Source organism: Enhydra lutris, unplaced genomic scaffold (genome assembly GCF_002288905.1).
Source record: "Enhydra lutris kenyoni isolate GAN:26980312 unplaced genomic scaffold, ASM228890v2 scaffoldscaffold25, whole genome shotgun sequence".
Lineage (NCBI taxonomy): Eukaryota > Metazoa > Chordata > Mammalia > Carnivora > Mustelidae > Enhydra > Enhydra lutris.
The window spans coordinates 15,046,912-15,062,708 of NW_019154109.1; the positions used below are offsets into that span (position 1 = coordinate 15,046,912).

Genomic DNA, 15,797 nt, shown 5'->3' on the forward strand with positions numbered 1-15,797 from the left:
ATGGAAGCTGCTGTGACTCATGATGATGACTATGGGCCATCACTTCTCTATGGACATCATTGATTGCTGAAACTTATATTAGCATTATCATTCATATTGTAACATGGGGCCACTCTGGAATAGTAATCCCTGGCTCTTGGTATGTGTCATTTTCCAAATTATCACAGGACAACCTAATATCTGCAAAAAATCCTTAAATCAAATTTTTTTAAAGATTTTATTTATTTATTTGACAGAGAGAGATCACAAGTAGGCAGAGAGGCAGGCAGAGAGAGAGGAGGAAGCAGGCTCCCTGCTAAGCAGAGAGCCCGATGCGGGGCTCGATCCCAGGACCCTGAGACCATGACCTGAGCAGAAGACAGAGGCTTAACCCACTGAGCCACCCAGGCACTCCTCCTTAAATCAAATATTTTAACCTGCTTTTTAACATAAGATTATGCTACTCCTATCTTTTTGTGTGATGAATGACTCAGTGAGGTCCCACTAAGGAATTTTCACCTGAAACGTGAAGATGTATAAAGGGATATGGTAGTTAAAGCACTGTTTTGAGAGATATTTCCTCACCATGTGTGGATACAGATTGTAGGACGAGGGCTCATCAGTTTGTGAAAGAAGTGGAAAAGGAGGTTTCTGTTCATCACAAATAAGACAAAATAGCTAAAATTACTAGAAATGTACACATATGGATTGAAGTGCTTTATTCTAAATTTTAAGGAATTGAGGTGAATAAAAGAGATGAATACCATGCCAACAACTTTTGAATTCTGACTGCAATCTAGTCATATTCTAAATCCTTTATAGATATTATCTGTTTCATGTTTCCAGCTGCTCTTTGAGGAAGAAATACTCTGCTCATGTTACATGAGAGGAAACTGAGTCAAGTTACACAATTTAAGATCATTCAGTTACTAAGTAGAAGTCAGTATTAAAACTCAAGTCTATTTGGCACTAAAAGTTGGCACACTTACATCTAAATTATGATAACTAATTCTCTATTTTTCTTTCTTTCAGCACCTCATAATTCAGTGAAAGAGTCCATTCTAGTGGTCTAATTATCTCTTCTGCTCAATGATATATAGTTTTTCCATTCATGTTGGACACCTCCAATAATAAGAAAATTCACCACTATACAAAAAAAGACAGAGTGAAGATGACTCTTCACATATTTAAATTGCTTTCTTAAATCTCCAGAAGGCAAAACTAATTTCCAATAAATCAATTGAACCCATATTTTGAATTTAGTATATTACTGAATTGAAGAAAAGATTAGATAGTATTTTAAAGAATAGGCAATTAAGCTTCCTTCTGTCTACAGGAATCCATAGAAAACATGAATGTAAGGAGGTTAAACACGGATATTTAGATGTAATTTTCTAAACAGAATCATCTGAGAACAGGAAATCATTCAGAATTTCATTTTAGTCATAATACTAATATCATGAACCTACTAATCACTCTAAAAGTTTTCTGATGAATAAATATTTTAAATCATTCTCACTTCTTTCTTATGGCTGCACTCTTTTCTACTGTATAGATGTAACATTATTTTTACTGATTGGGTATCTGTGTTGCTACAAATAATACAAATAAAGCTACAGTAAGAAACCTCTTGCATATTTTAGCGATTGTTTTTTGGGATAGATTCTTGAAAATAGGCTGCTGAGTCATTGTTGGTAACTGCTGCCAGATGTCTCTCTATAGATACATCATTTTGCATGACTATGAGTGATATATCAGAGGACCTGTTTCCTTCCTGTTTGCCAACAGCTTTGGCAAAGTCTTCAAACTTTTGGATTTTGGCAAATTCCATAATTGCACAGTGATATATCAATATATTTTAATTTGAGTTTCTTGTACTATTTTAACCTGTATTTCCTGTATTTTCTGCATTATGAAAAGTGCTGCCATTAAAGCAACTTGGCAAGTCTTAGTCTTTAGCACTCACTATACAATGTTTTTCTTCGTTGCATTTAATAATATTTGGACTGAATTCTACAATATCAGATATCAAGACTATTTGTTTCCTTTTCATTTACATTTACCAAGATCTTTGCTATCTTATTTTTAACTGTTCTTAATAAGACTTGTCTCTTGCTGTCTTAGTCCATTTGGGCTGCTAACAAAACACCATAAACCGAGTGGTTGATAAACAGCGGAAATTTATTGCTCACTGTTTTGTTTGTTTCAGCTCTTGTAGTTAAGCTGTTTGATGTCCGGTATGCATGTTGGGATCCTAATACAAACCGAGAATGGGACCTTCCAGAAGTAGCATTGTTAACACTTTACTTCTGATATCAATAGACCTGAGCTCTCGCTTTATCTGCTGTTTATAAGCTGTTACTTAAGATTAGATAATCACCAAGGATATGTCATTTTAAAATTAGTATTATTTATTTGATATTTTATAAAACTGGCTTGCCAATTTGTAAGTGGGCATAATGCTACCAGAGCAGTGGGTTCCTGAGAGTAAGAATAACCATCAAGTCTGACAATTATATACTAGATGAATATCCAAGAATACAGAAATCTGAAAACGGAAAGTTCTTAGTGTTAATTTAAATACCGTTGATATTTTTGGTCACCACTTGAACATAAAAAAATCAAAGCTTAATTATATTATGTTTTAAATTTCACCTTCAAAAATCCATCGCCAATATCCAAATCTTCCATGGCGGTTAATGATTTCCAATAGAGCTTATTAACACATAATACTTTTATGTAATGCCACATGTAGGAAACCTGTGAATTTAGTTCATATATGTTTACATAACTGTATATGCCTATGTATGTTTTCTCTGCATTTTCAAGGTTCAATTGAAAATGGTTAGGGGCACCTGGCCGGCTCAGTCCTAAACATGCAACTCCTTAGCTTGGGGTTGTAAGTTTGAGCCCCAAGTTGAGTATACAGTTTACTAAAATAAAATATTTTTTAAAAATGGCTAGTTTAATTATGTGCTTGGTCATGTTTCCATTAGTCATGCTGATCCACAGTAAGCATTTCTGAGTATATACAATTTCATATCATGCATCCCCCCTTAAGTTCAATTTACATATTTTCTGTTCTTAATTTGCTTTTGTGCCACATAGGTGTTAGGTTAACTAAACTATATGAGAAAGTCAATAAAATCTAGAGAAGTTGTTCCACAAATGCTAGCTATTCAACATTTACCAAATAAGTATTTACAGCCTTCAATAGCTCGCGTACCTTCTTAGGTACATGAGAAATATCCACGAAGAACACAAAAGTTAAACTTGTCTTTTGTTGCTTATCACTCTTTGGTTTTACTATGTCAGTAATCTATACTCCCTCACCTGCAGATCATGGAAAAATTGAAGTTAAGTGGAAAATGGAATAATTTTAAATATTATTAATACAGGAGAGGAGTCACTCACAATTTTTGTGGACAAGCGGAAGCTGAGCAAGAGATCTGAAGGAAGTGACTCCAGCACCAATAGCTCGTTGGTCACTCTGGAGACGCTACATCAACTGGCCGCTTCCTATTTCATTGACAGGGACAGCACCCTTCGGAGACTTCACCACATTCAAATCGCATCCACTGCCATTAAGGTACGAATGAGTTTACCTTAAAATGATGTCATACTGTGATTTTTCCTAGCTCTAAGATGCATCTCTGTATATTTTCATATATCACTGATTGAAACAATTATGTTCTTAAAAAAAAAAAAAAGGTCGCATGTCCATGTGTCACACTTTATGTAATAGACGTCGATGAAATGGTGTGTCTATAAATCTGTGACTTGATTTTTGGGTCCAGGTTTTGAATACCCTAAGGTTAACTGAAATATACTTGGACTGTGTAAGAGTCTGGGTGCACAGATTCCCTCAGAACGTGTATGAGGATAAAACTTTGTTTTAATAACATTAGTTTATTTTGTGAATAGTCATACTTTATAGTATTTATTTAACAACGTTGTGAGAAGGTGCCGCATTGGGCTCGAAATGGTCAGTGACACAAAAGTCGTTAAGGAGTCTTGGTTTTGGGAATATCTCCCCCCCCATACTTGAACAATATATTAAGAAGTACAAGTATTTGGGTATAAATTTCTGGAAGTCAAGATGCAGCATGGTCTAGAATTAGTAGGTAAACTCTATGTGTTCACTAGAATCCTTTCCCTCTGACCATACTAAGGTTGACTTTACCAAAACTGAGAGAAAATAAGAATAAGGTGCCTTCATTTTATTTTATCTTTTTAAAGAGAGAGAAACAGGCAGAGAGAGACAGACAGACAGACAGTGGTTTCCAAAATATTGTTTTTTTTTGACACATTTCTCTGGCAGTTTAAATCAACATGTTATTGTGTTTGGTCAACAGACATTGCCAAATAAAGAATCATCGCAGTGTGATAGGGTGATCCTGCACTAAGTTAACAAGAGCAAAACAAAATATAAAGAGCATTTCTTAAGGTTTCACCTGCAAGATTTCATAATCAATGTAAAAAGCAGTCATTAAATATATCATTTTATTGCTTTATAATTTTAAAATTATTAGGTATGTTTTGTTTTATAAGTTAATAAAAAAGTTAGTACTTAAGTATTTGGGGAATTCTAGGAAAAATGAGTCCAAGGTATATATTTTTGTAAGATGTTCAGGAGAGAATAAAATGTGATACAGAAACATCTCTGGCTTATGGGTTACACAAATAATACTACCTGTCTTCCATATTGTTAGTAGATGAAGTTGGGAAAAAGACTTTTATAGATATAAATTGTACAATTATAGTAGTCTAGTTCTGATTGTAGGACTTCTGTTATATTGGATAATCAAGTATATAAATAGCAATTATAGATAAAACTATAGCTAGAGTGAATATAGATATTTTGGTTAATTTAAAAAATATTGTAAGATAGGATATTGTTAGAGATATTTAGTTTAGTTTGCTGAAGAACAGAGAGACTTTTTCAGAAATCAGTTTTGATGATACAGTAACTTAAAGTGTATTTTCTAATAGAAGACATCATTATTGTAAGTATGTTTATTATATGGCTATTGATTTTTTTTTCTCAACACCAAGTAGAATTATGCTATAGAATTTTGTACTTTACTCAGTAAGAAGTATTCTTTCACAGTTTATGTCAAAACTTAACAGAGGGTCACCAAGGACTTGGAACGGGACTTGGGTCTGGAGAGGACTGGTTGCAGGAAAAGGATCTTGGGGACAAAAGGCATCAGCTAGTCTCTAAGCACTAAACTACACAAGTTTGCATATTGCCCCTGAAAGTAGAGCTGGAGGATATTGGCCCGCCTGCCATAGGACTGGGCCTGGCTGGCTGCGTGAAGTTTCATCTAATGAGACATGAGGGGCCCCTAACTGCTGGAGAAGCCCGGAAGTCCCAAACTGGGACTTAGTGTTGCCTATCTTTAGCTGCCGGCTCAGGGGTGGTTTTGGCGGATGGACCCCCTCCTCACCAGAGGAGGAGCTCTATGCAAGAGCTTGGTGCTGGACCCCAGCTCCACGGGTCTGGAGGGCCTGGCAGCCCCAGGTGGGATAAAGGGGTGTGTGTACTCCTTCCACATGTGGAGCAGTTCAGGGTGGCTGGGGACTGGGAAAAAATGAAATGAGGTATGTGCCAGTGACAACACCATGACTAAGAATAAAATCACAGAATTATGTAGGGAGTACAGGGATGGGGTAGTGGGAAATGGGAAAGAGGGGAGGACCATCAGACTTTGCAGGATTTAATTAGGTCTGGATGGAGTTCTCTGCTGAGGCAGTTATAATTTTAAGCGATTGGTGTTTTCTGGTGCGGGGTCAGCTGCTGTCTGGGTTACTGTAAAAACTCTAAGGAGAGGCTCTTGAGGACGTCTGCAGGTTCCTTCATGGCTTGCATAACTGTATGTGCCTGGGCGTTTTTCTGGGGAGAGTATCTTTTATTTTCATTAGTTACCAAGTACGTCCCTACACAGATAAAAGATGTCTCTTCTCAATTATGAGATTATAATTGCTTAGATGGAAGTTAACAGAATAGGAAGGCTGGAATGGGGATGGGGTGGGAGTAGGGGGAATCTAAGGGCATCAACTACTGAAATTCTTCATACTTGAACACATAGTTCACTGCAAAGTGCTTTGGGAGTACGTTTGAAATCAAGAGCTTAACCCCTTTACTAAATCCCTAAAGGTTTAGTGCAGTGTTTATATATTTAAAATTTTCAACTAAAAGTAGCAAGATCCACAGTTTCTTTGATAAGGCAAAATGTTCTGGGTTTGAAGTGCTATGTCGTAGGCATTTCATTTTGCCCACAAATGTGTGAAGTTTTCTCTTGATTTATAGAATTTAGGAAACAGAGTATTGTTAAAAAAGAAAGTCAAGATCATTATCAGATAACAGCAAAAATATAATTAAATCTGCAAAATCATGCCGGCTTTTATCATGCTAATTCTTGCAAAAACGCAAAAGAGTTGAACAAATAGTGTTAACTAGGAGACAATTTCTAGAAAATGCAATAGAACAATTCGTAGTTTTTATCTCTTATAGTTATGAATATAAATGTAGGCTGCAATTCATTAATACATCTGGAAATTTTAAAAATGAGGTTCAAACACCTATGTAGCTTAATTAACTGCCATGTTATCCTAATTAACAGGATTTTTATCAAATATTCATTCTCAATATTATTTTTAATGCAATAACATGTCAAATACAATTTCTAGAACTGGTCATTTTCAGAAGATTCAATTCAATTGACTCAGGCTATCTAAAAGATTTCACTACCACACTCTTTAGGTTTATTGTGAAATAGTCTAATAAATTTAATCTGAAGTGATTGGCAATGAAAATATATATTCTGAAAAAATGTGATCTGTCACCTGATGTGTCATGTGCATTTTCTAAAACTTCCTTAATACCCTAAATTCTAAAAATTGGGTTACATGCAGTGAATAAAATTAAATTTTTTATCAAATACTTAAAAATTTTACTTAATTTTTTAAAGATTTTTTTAAAAGATCTTATTTATTTATTTGACAGAGAAAGAGAGAGCACAAGCAGAGGAGCAGCAGAGGGAGAGGGAGAAGCACACTTCTGCTGAGCAGGGAGCTTGTTGCAGAGATCAATCTCAGGACCCTGGGATCATGACCTGAGAGGGAGGCAGATGCTTCAGTAATAGAGCCACCCAGGCATTCCTCTATTTTTCTTTTTTTTAAGGTTTTGTTTATTTATTAGAGAGAGAGAGAGAGAGAGAGAGAGAGAGCATGCACAAGCAGGAGGAGGAACAGAGGGAGGGGAAGAAGCAGGCTCCCTGCTGAGCAGGGAACCCACCATAGAACTCAATCCCAAACGCTGGGATCATGACCTGAGCCAAAGGCAGATGAAATACTTAACCAACTGAGCTACCCCGCCCCCCAAACACTTAAAATTTTTAAAAGAATTAAGTTATTATTTTTTCAAAACAAGTACTGATGAATTTATTGTATTTCTGGCATTTTTCTTGTACAGAAAAAGATAGATTTTTAAAATTTTAGGGTTCACAAAATTTTTCCAACAAATTTAGGAAGAAGCACAAATAATATGTTAAAATTACATTAAAGGTCAACATACCTGGTAAAAAAAAATCCACTTAACTTATGTTTGGTGTCACTTAGTTTACGTAAGAGTGTTATAGGTGATGTTGAGAAGAGGCTCCACAACTTTAGATCTACATTACTGAGATAATAAAAATCCATTAAATTAAAAATTTTAATGCTATTTATAAAATTAGGTCTGATAATAACTTTCTAAGAGGCATTTTTGATATGTAAATTATTTGTTCTTTGAGAATAAAGTCAGTAAAACCTACAATTAATTTTTAAATTTTATTTCTATGTGTCCAAAGAACTTACTTTAAAAAGACATGAGATAAGAAAATTTACATGTAAACCATTCATAATAATTGAAGTTTTGATTTCATATATTAATTTCATTTTCAGAAAGGGTTCCCTTAGTAAACTCTTTTAGGATTTAAAAAAAAATTAATTAATATATAATGTATTCTTTGCCCCAGGGGTACAGCTCTGTGAATCATGAAGGCTTACACATACCCTCCCCAATGTCCATAATCTAGCCACCCTCTCCCCCTCCCAAACCCCCTCTAGTCAACCCTCAGTTTGTTTTGTGAAATTAAGTGTCTCTTATGGTTTGTCTCCCTCCCTGGCCCCATCTTGTTTCATTTTTTCCTTCTATCCACCCCCCCCATAAATCCCCACCCTGTCTCTAGAATTCCTCATATCAAAGAGATCATATGATAATTGTCTTTCTCTGATTGACTTACCTTGCTTAGCATAAACATTTTAACTTGCATTCAAATTCAAGTGTCTTGGTACAATACTAATCATAAATTTAACTTAATATGTTTAATAATTCTGACTTTTTTTTCAAATTCAAAAAATGTATCTGCAATTTTTTGTGTATACATGTTTACTTGTTCCCAATATTTTTTAGCCTAAAGGAGTAATATATTATTCCAGAATAATTAATATATATAAATTTAGTGTCATGATAAATTCATAATTTTTAATAATTGAAATTCATATTTTTTAATATTCAGAACTTTTATATTCTTGATAATAATTTTCTACATTTTGTTATAGGCCTTTATTTCTTAGTGCTGAGCTTTCTCTACTTTTGACAAAAGACTAATTTGCTAGAAAGCAGAAGCAGAATCTGTTTATTATGTTTTTGTTTTTAATCAAAATAGCTGATACAGAGTGGCTACCTAATGGTAAATTAGAAAAATCAAGTTAAACTTTACTATTTAGATTAAATCCTTTTATTTTTTTTTTAATGTAATCCCAGTATAATCAACATACAGTGTTACATCAGTTTCAGGTGTACAATATATGATTCAATACTTCTATACATTACCCAGTGTAGATTGCATCTTAATTATACAAATCAGGAAAAAAATTAAAAGTTCTATTTGTGATATTTTTCTGCCTCTGTTTCCTTCTGCTCCACTTTTCCAGCTATGTTCCTAGTATAAGTTATTTCCCGTGCCAGAAGCTATAGTCTGTAAGTCCATAATACTGTGTTTTATGCTCCCTTACATCTCAGTTGTCATATTATCTTTAATCAAAACCCACTTGTGTTTATACTTCTTGTCATTAATTATTTAGAATTATATATTCTGTGTTGTAACTAAGTGCTGACCAAATTATCTCTTCCATTTACCAAAAAAAAAGGAAAAATGAAAAAGCCTGAAAAACCTAAATTAATAAATGTATTTAATACTAAATAAAATTCAAAATCTCTAAATAGACTTGCTTCTAACAAAGATGGAAGAACAGGGACTGGGTGCACCTTCCTACGTAACAATATATTTTTTTAAAGATTAAAAAATATGAAAACACTGATTTTAAGACACTGAAGAACAGGCAAAGAAGGACAGTGATCCATGAGAGGTGGGAACAACCAAGGTGAGCTCTATGATCACTGAACTTATTGTCTTGAAAGAGTTTCCCTGTGGTACAGGGAAAGAAAATCCTAGAGGAGACCAAAAGATTCCGTAGGTTGAGGGAAAATCTCAGAATTTAGTGAGACCTGGTGTTTTCTAGTTTGCTGGGTAGAATGCCAAAGAGGGCAAAGCAGTGTAGGAACAGAACCCCAGAGAACTGCAGAGAGTTGCCCTTGGGTATTTAACAGAATACTTTTGCATGTATACATATGAGAAAATTACCAGACACCCAGGAAGAAACCACAGTACAGGATTAGAGAACAGTATCTGGCACTCACACAGGGCCTAGAAAAGTGTTTTTACAAGCTAAAATAGAAACAATCATTTGTGGAGCACTGGACAGAAGACTGACAAAAGTCCTGCCTCAGTTGTAAGGAATACAGGCACATCTGAAATAAATTGTGGATTTGATCCCAGACCATTACAATAAAGTAAAGATCATAATAAAGTGAGTCAAATGAAATTTTTGGTTTCCAGTGAATATAGAATTTATGTTTACCTTATACTCTTATCTACTAAGTATGCAAATAGCATTGTGTCTAAAAAATGTACATACTTTAATTGAAAAACACTTCATTACTAAAAATGCTAACCATTATCTGAGCTTTCAGGGAGTCACAGTTTTCTTGTTGGTGGAGGGTCGTGTTTTGATGTCAATGGCTGCTGCTGGATCAGGGTGATGATTGCTGAAGGCTGAGGTGGCTGTGAAAGTCTTTAATAATAAGGGAAAAATGAAATTTACCTCACTGAATGACTTTTCCTTTCATTATTTCTCTGTAGCCTGTGATGCTGTTTGATAGTATTTTATCCACAATAGAATTTTCACAATTAGAGTCAGTCCTCTTAAACCCTTTTGCTGCTCTGTCAACTAACTTTATATAATATTCTAAATCTTGGTTGTCACTTCAGTAGTCTTCTCACTCTCTTCACTGGGAATAGATTCCACCTCAAGAAACCACATTCTTTGCTTATCCAAAAAAATCAATTCTTCGACTGTTAAATTTTGGTCATGAGATTGTAGTAATTCAGTCACCATCTTCAGGTTTCACTTCTAATTCCAGTTTTCTTGGTATTTCCACCACATCTTACTTCTTCCACTGAAGTCTTAAGCCCCTCAAAGTCATCGATGAGGGCTAAAATCAGCTTCTTCAAAACTCATGTTAGCGTTGATATCGTGATCCCTTCTCATGAATCATGAGTGTTCTTTTTTTTTTTTTAATTTTTTTAAGACTTTATTTATTTATTTGACAGACAGAGATCACAGGTAGGCAGAGAGTCAGGAGAGGCAGGCAGAGAGAGAGAGAGGAGGAAGCAGGCTCCCTGCCGAGCAGAGAGCCCAATGTGGGGCTCGATCCCAGAACCCTGAGATCATGATCTGAGCCAAAGGCAGAGGCTTAACCCACTGAGCCACCCAGGTGCCCCAATCATGAATGTTCTTAATGGCATTTAGAATGGTGATTCCTTTCCAGAAGTTTTCAACTTACTTTGTCCAGATCCCTCAGAGGAATCACTATCTATGACAATTATAGCCTTATGGAATGTATTTGTTAAATAATAAGACTTGAAAGTCAAAGTTACTCTTTGATCCAGAGAGTGCAGAATGGATGTTATGTTCACAGACAAGAAAACACTAATTTTCTTTATCTCCATCAAAACTCTTGGGTGACCAGGTGCATAGTCAATGAGCAATAATATGTTGAAAGGATTTTTTTTTTCCTGAACAGTAGGTCAACAGTGGTTTTAAAATGTTCAGTAAACCATGTTGCAAACAGATGTACTGTTGTCCAGACTTTGTTGTTCCATTTATAGAGCAAAGCAGAGTAGATTTAGCATAATTCTTAAGGGCCCTAGGATTTCCAGAATGGTAAATGAGTATTGGCTTCAACTAAAAGTCACCAGCTGCATCAGCTCCTAGCAAGGGAGTCAGCTGTCTTTTGAAGTGACGAAGTTGTGAAGCCTCTCTAGCAATGAAAGGCCTAGAGAAAATATTCTGATACGAGGCTGTTCGACTCCATTGAAATCTGATGTTTCGTGTATCCGCCTTCAATAATGACCCGAGTTAGATCTTCTGGACAGACTGTTGCAGCTTCTACATCAGCACTTGCTGCTTCACCTTGTATTTATTATACGGATGGATTCTTTGTTTCTTTTCTTTTCTTTTTTTTTTTTTTAAGAATTTTATTTATTTGAGAGAGAGAGAGAGAGAGCACAAGCAGGGGGAGCAGCAGGTTGAGGGAGAAGCAGACTCCCTGCTGAGCAAGGAGCCCAATGCAGAATTCCATCCCAGGACCTAGAATCATGACCCGAGCCAAAGGCAGAGCCTAACCAACTGAGCCACCCAGGTGCCCCAGGGGCTTGTTTCCTTAAACCTCACGAACCAACCTCTACTAACTTTCACTTTTCTTCTTCAACTTCCTCAATTCTCTCAACTTTCATAGATTTGTATGGACATACAACATACAACATACAACAGAGTTAGGACCTTGCTCTGCGTTAGGCTTTGGCTAAAGGAACTGTTGTCCCTGATTCGACTTTCTATTTACACACTCAAACTTTCTCCTTATCAGCAGTAAAGCTATTTTGCCTTCTCTACCCCTCCCCTACCAGCATTTGTGTGTTTATTTGAGTAGCACTTTTTAATTTCCTTCGAGAGCATTTCCTTTGCATTCCCAGCTTGGCTGTTTGGTGTAAGGGCCCTAGATACCAGCTTATCTTGGCTTATGGCATGCCTTTCTCACTAAGCTTAATCATTTCGAGCTTTTGATTTAAAGTGAGAGACATGCAATTCTTCCTTTCACTTGAGCACTTAGAGGCCACTGCAGCGTTATTAATTGGCGTCATTTCAATTTTGTTGTGTTTCAGGAAATGAGGAGGCCTGAGGAGAAGGGAGAGAGACAGGAAGGGCCAGTTGGTGGAACAAACAGAGCACACATATTTATTGACTAAGGTCCCAGTCGTATGAGTGCAGTTTGTGTTTTCCCACCATCCAGATGGTTACAGTAGTAACATCAAAGATCACGGATCATGGAGCACCATAAGAAATATAATAATAATGCAAAAGTTTGAAATATTGCAAGAATAACCAGAATGTGGCACAGTGACACAAAGTGAGAAAAATGCTGTTGGAAAAATGGGATCAATACACTTGCCCAACAGGTGTTGCCACAAGCCTTCAATTTGTAAAAATTGCAATATCTGTGAAGCCCAATAAAGTGAAGCCAATAAAATGCAGTACACCTACAATTTTAGACAGTTTTTTCTTGACCCTAACAAATTATAAAAATAAGACCCCAAATAATCAAACTGTTTTCAAGAACAACATTCCAGAACAAAGCTCAAGAATGTTTACAGGAATATAAACAAATATGTCCAACATGCAACAAAGTAAGATTCAAAATGTTAACAATTTAAAAGTTCCAGACAATGAAGAAGCAGGAAAACACAGACAATAATGGAGAGAGAATTCAGCCAACTAAAACTGACTTACAATGAACAAAGACATTAGAATTAGCAGATAAGAATATTAAAATGTTTATTATAACTGCATTCTACATATACTAAAATAAAAGTAGAGACATGAAGGTATAAAAAGAACCAAATCAAACTTATTGATATGAATATAATCTTCAACATAAAAAATACACAGGATAAGATTAAAAACCTATAACATGACACAAGATAAGATTTGTAAAATTGAGACACAGATACATAGAGTATACACAGTTACTCTCTAATGAAACACACAGAAAAAAAAATGTGAAAAACAATAAACAGTAAGCTGTGAGACAATTTCATGCAGCTAAGAATATGTGTAATTAGAGTCTCAAAGGAAGACAAGGGTGAAGGGGGCATGTATTAGATACTTACTGCTATGTAACAATACTGCTATGTAACAATACTGTCATGAATTTAGAGGCTTAAAATAAAACACAATATCATCTCTTTTTTTTTTTTAAGATTTTATTTATTTCTTTGACAGACAGAGATCACAAGTAGGCAGAGAGGCAGGCAGAGAGAGTGGGGGAGGCAAGCTTCCCCCTGAGCAGAGAGCCTGACGTGGGGCTCGATCCCAGGACCCTGGGATCATGACCTGAGCTGAAGGCAGAGACCTTAACCCACTGAGCCACTCAGGCACCCTCACACTATCATCTCTGATTTTGGGGGGGGGGGGCATTGTCAATGACCCCAGGTATGGATTAGTTGGTTTCTTCAATCAGGGTGTCCACCTGAGCCAGATTTTCATCTTATTCTCAACTTGAGGAGGATTCATTTCTAAGCTTACGTGGCTGTTGACACCATTCAGTTCCTTGTCCGTGTGAGGATCTGAGTTGGCACTTGGTGGGAAGTGACATTCAATTATTTGCCAGTGAACCCATGCCATATGGCAGCTTACAACAACTTAATTTGTTTATTCATGTTCAGCAAGGAAGAGAGTCATTATAAAATATTACAATGTTATATAATGTAACTATGGGCATATAATTATATAATCACATACATTCTATCACCTTTGCTGTATTCTGTGTTGAGAAACAAGTCACAGTTCCCATCCTTTACTCAGTGGGAAAGGATTACGGAAGAATGTATATACCATAAGGGAGGGATACTGGGAGCCACTTGAGAATCTGTCCACCACAGGCAAAATAAAAAAAAAATAAATATTTGAAGAATTAATGTTCAGTTTTCAAAGTTGATCAGTATTTAAAACGTATAGATCCAAGAAACTCAAGAGAAAGCAAACATGAGAAACCTCAAGAAAATAACGACCAAAACACTTCATAATCAAATTGTGCAGAACAAATATTAAAGAGAATATCTTAACTTTCATTAGTTATCAGGAGAGTTCCTGCATGGATAAAGACAGCTACTCACATAAAGCTTACTAAGATGGTAAGTGCTTAGATGTAAGTTAACGAGGTATGAGGATCAGGTACAGGGGAACAATGCTAAGGATGACAGCAAATTTCTTGGAAACAATGCAAGTGAGAAAACAGTGGAGGTGTGATCTTTAAAATATTTTTTAAAATTCTGTTAAATTAGAGTTTATTTTTAAGGAAAAATGTCTCCAAAAAAAAAAAAAAAGGAAAATATATTTAGAGATGTATAAAATTTGTAAGAATTCTGGGGTGCCTGAGTGGCTCAGTCTCTAAGTGTCCAACTCTTGGTTTTGGCTCAGGTCATGAATTCAGGGTCATGGGAACAAGCCCTGCATGGGGCTCCATGCTCCCTGCGGAATCTGCCTTAGACTCTTTCTCTCTCTCCCTGCCCCTCCCGTGTGTGCTCTCATTCTCTCTAAAATAAACAAACAAATAAATAAATAATCTTTTAAAAAAATCCATAAGAATTTCCCCAGCAGACCTGAACTAAAGAAATGATGTAGGAAGTCTCTCAGTCAAGAAGGAAAATGATGCCAGTCAGAAATATGAGGTCTGCACAAGGAGTGAAGAAATGTGGCAGGGGCACCGACATGGGTAAGGCTCTCTTTTATTACTATTATTTAAGTCTCTTTAAAAAAGAATCATTTCTTTCAACAAAATTACAATCAATGTGTTGTGAAGTTTTAGTGTATGTAGAAATAAATAGCAGCCTAACAGTATTATAAAAACCAGAAGAGGAGGAATGGAAGGAATGGAAGTACATGCTTATGAGGCTTTATTGTTATCCGTGAAATGGTGTAATATAATTTGAAGATAGATGATAAGAATGTATACTATGAATCTTAAGGCAACCACTAAAATCACAAAATAGAGCTTGTAAAAAATGACATAATAGAATTATTTAAACATTAATTCAATAGAAGTGAGAAAATTTTTAAAAATGAAAGAATAGATGGGAAAAATAGAAAACAAATACCAAGTAACAGACTTTAACTATATCAATAATCTCACAAAATAAAATAGCCTAGGCCCTCCTATCTCCAGATCATCACATCAGATTAAAAAACTAAATAAAATAAAATTAAAAAAATAAATAAAGGAAGATCCAACTTTATGTCACCTACAAGAAAATTGCCTGGAATTTAAAAATAAGTTAAAAGTAAAATGATGCTAACTCTGGAGTGACTACTTTAATGTAAGAAAAATATGTATTAGAAAAGAATATTACCAGAGACAAAATCATTTCATAATGAAAAACTAGTTAGTAATCCAGAGGTAACTATAATCCTAAACATTTATGCCCCTAGTAGCATAGCTTCAAAATACATGAAACAATAAATTATAGGGGAGAAAAATGTAATAAGGAATCCATAATTATAGTCAGGGATTTTAACAGCCTTCTCTCAATCTTTGACAGAATTAGTAGAGAGAAAATGAGCAAGAGAATAATAGATTTAAACAATACTATCAT

The 15,797-nt window shown here is 35.3% G+C and overlaps 1 protein-coding gene across 2 annotated transcripts in view; it reads left to right on the forward strand.

Moving 5' to 3' along the window:
• The window catches only part of LOC111151092 (BMP/retinoic acid inducible neural specific 3), a 390,590-nt gene that overhangs the window by 204,571 nt on the left and 170,222 nt on the right, over window positions 1–15,797 (forward strand). For both annotated transcript variants that reach the window (XM_022508861.1, XM_022508862.1), the window contains one exon: window positions 3,378–3,568. In XM_022508861.1, the coding sequence (XP_022364569.1) occupies window positions 3,378–3,568 (191 nt within the window). The remainder of the gene's footprint in view (window positions 1–3,377; window positions 3,569–15,797) is intronic.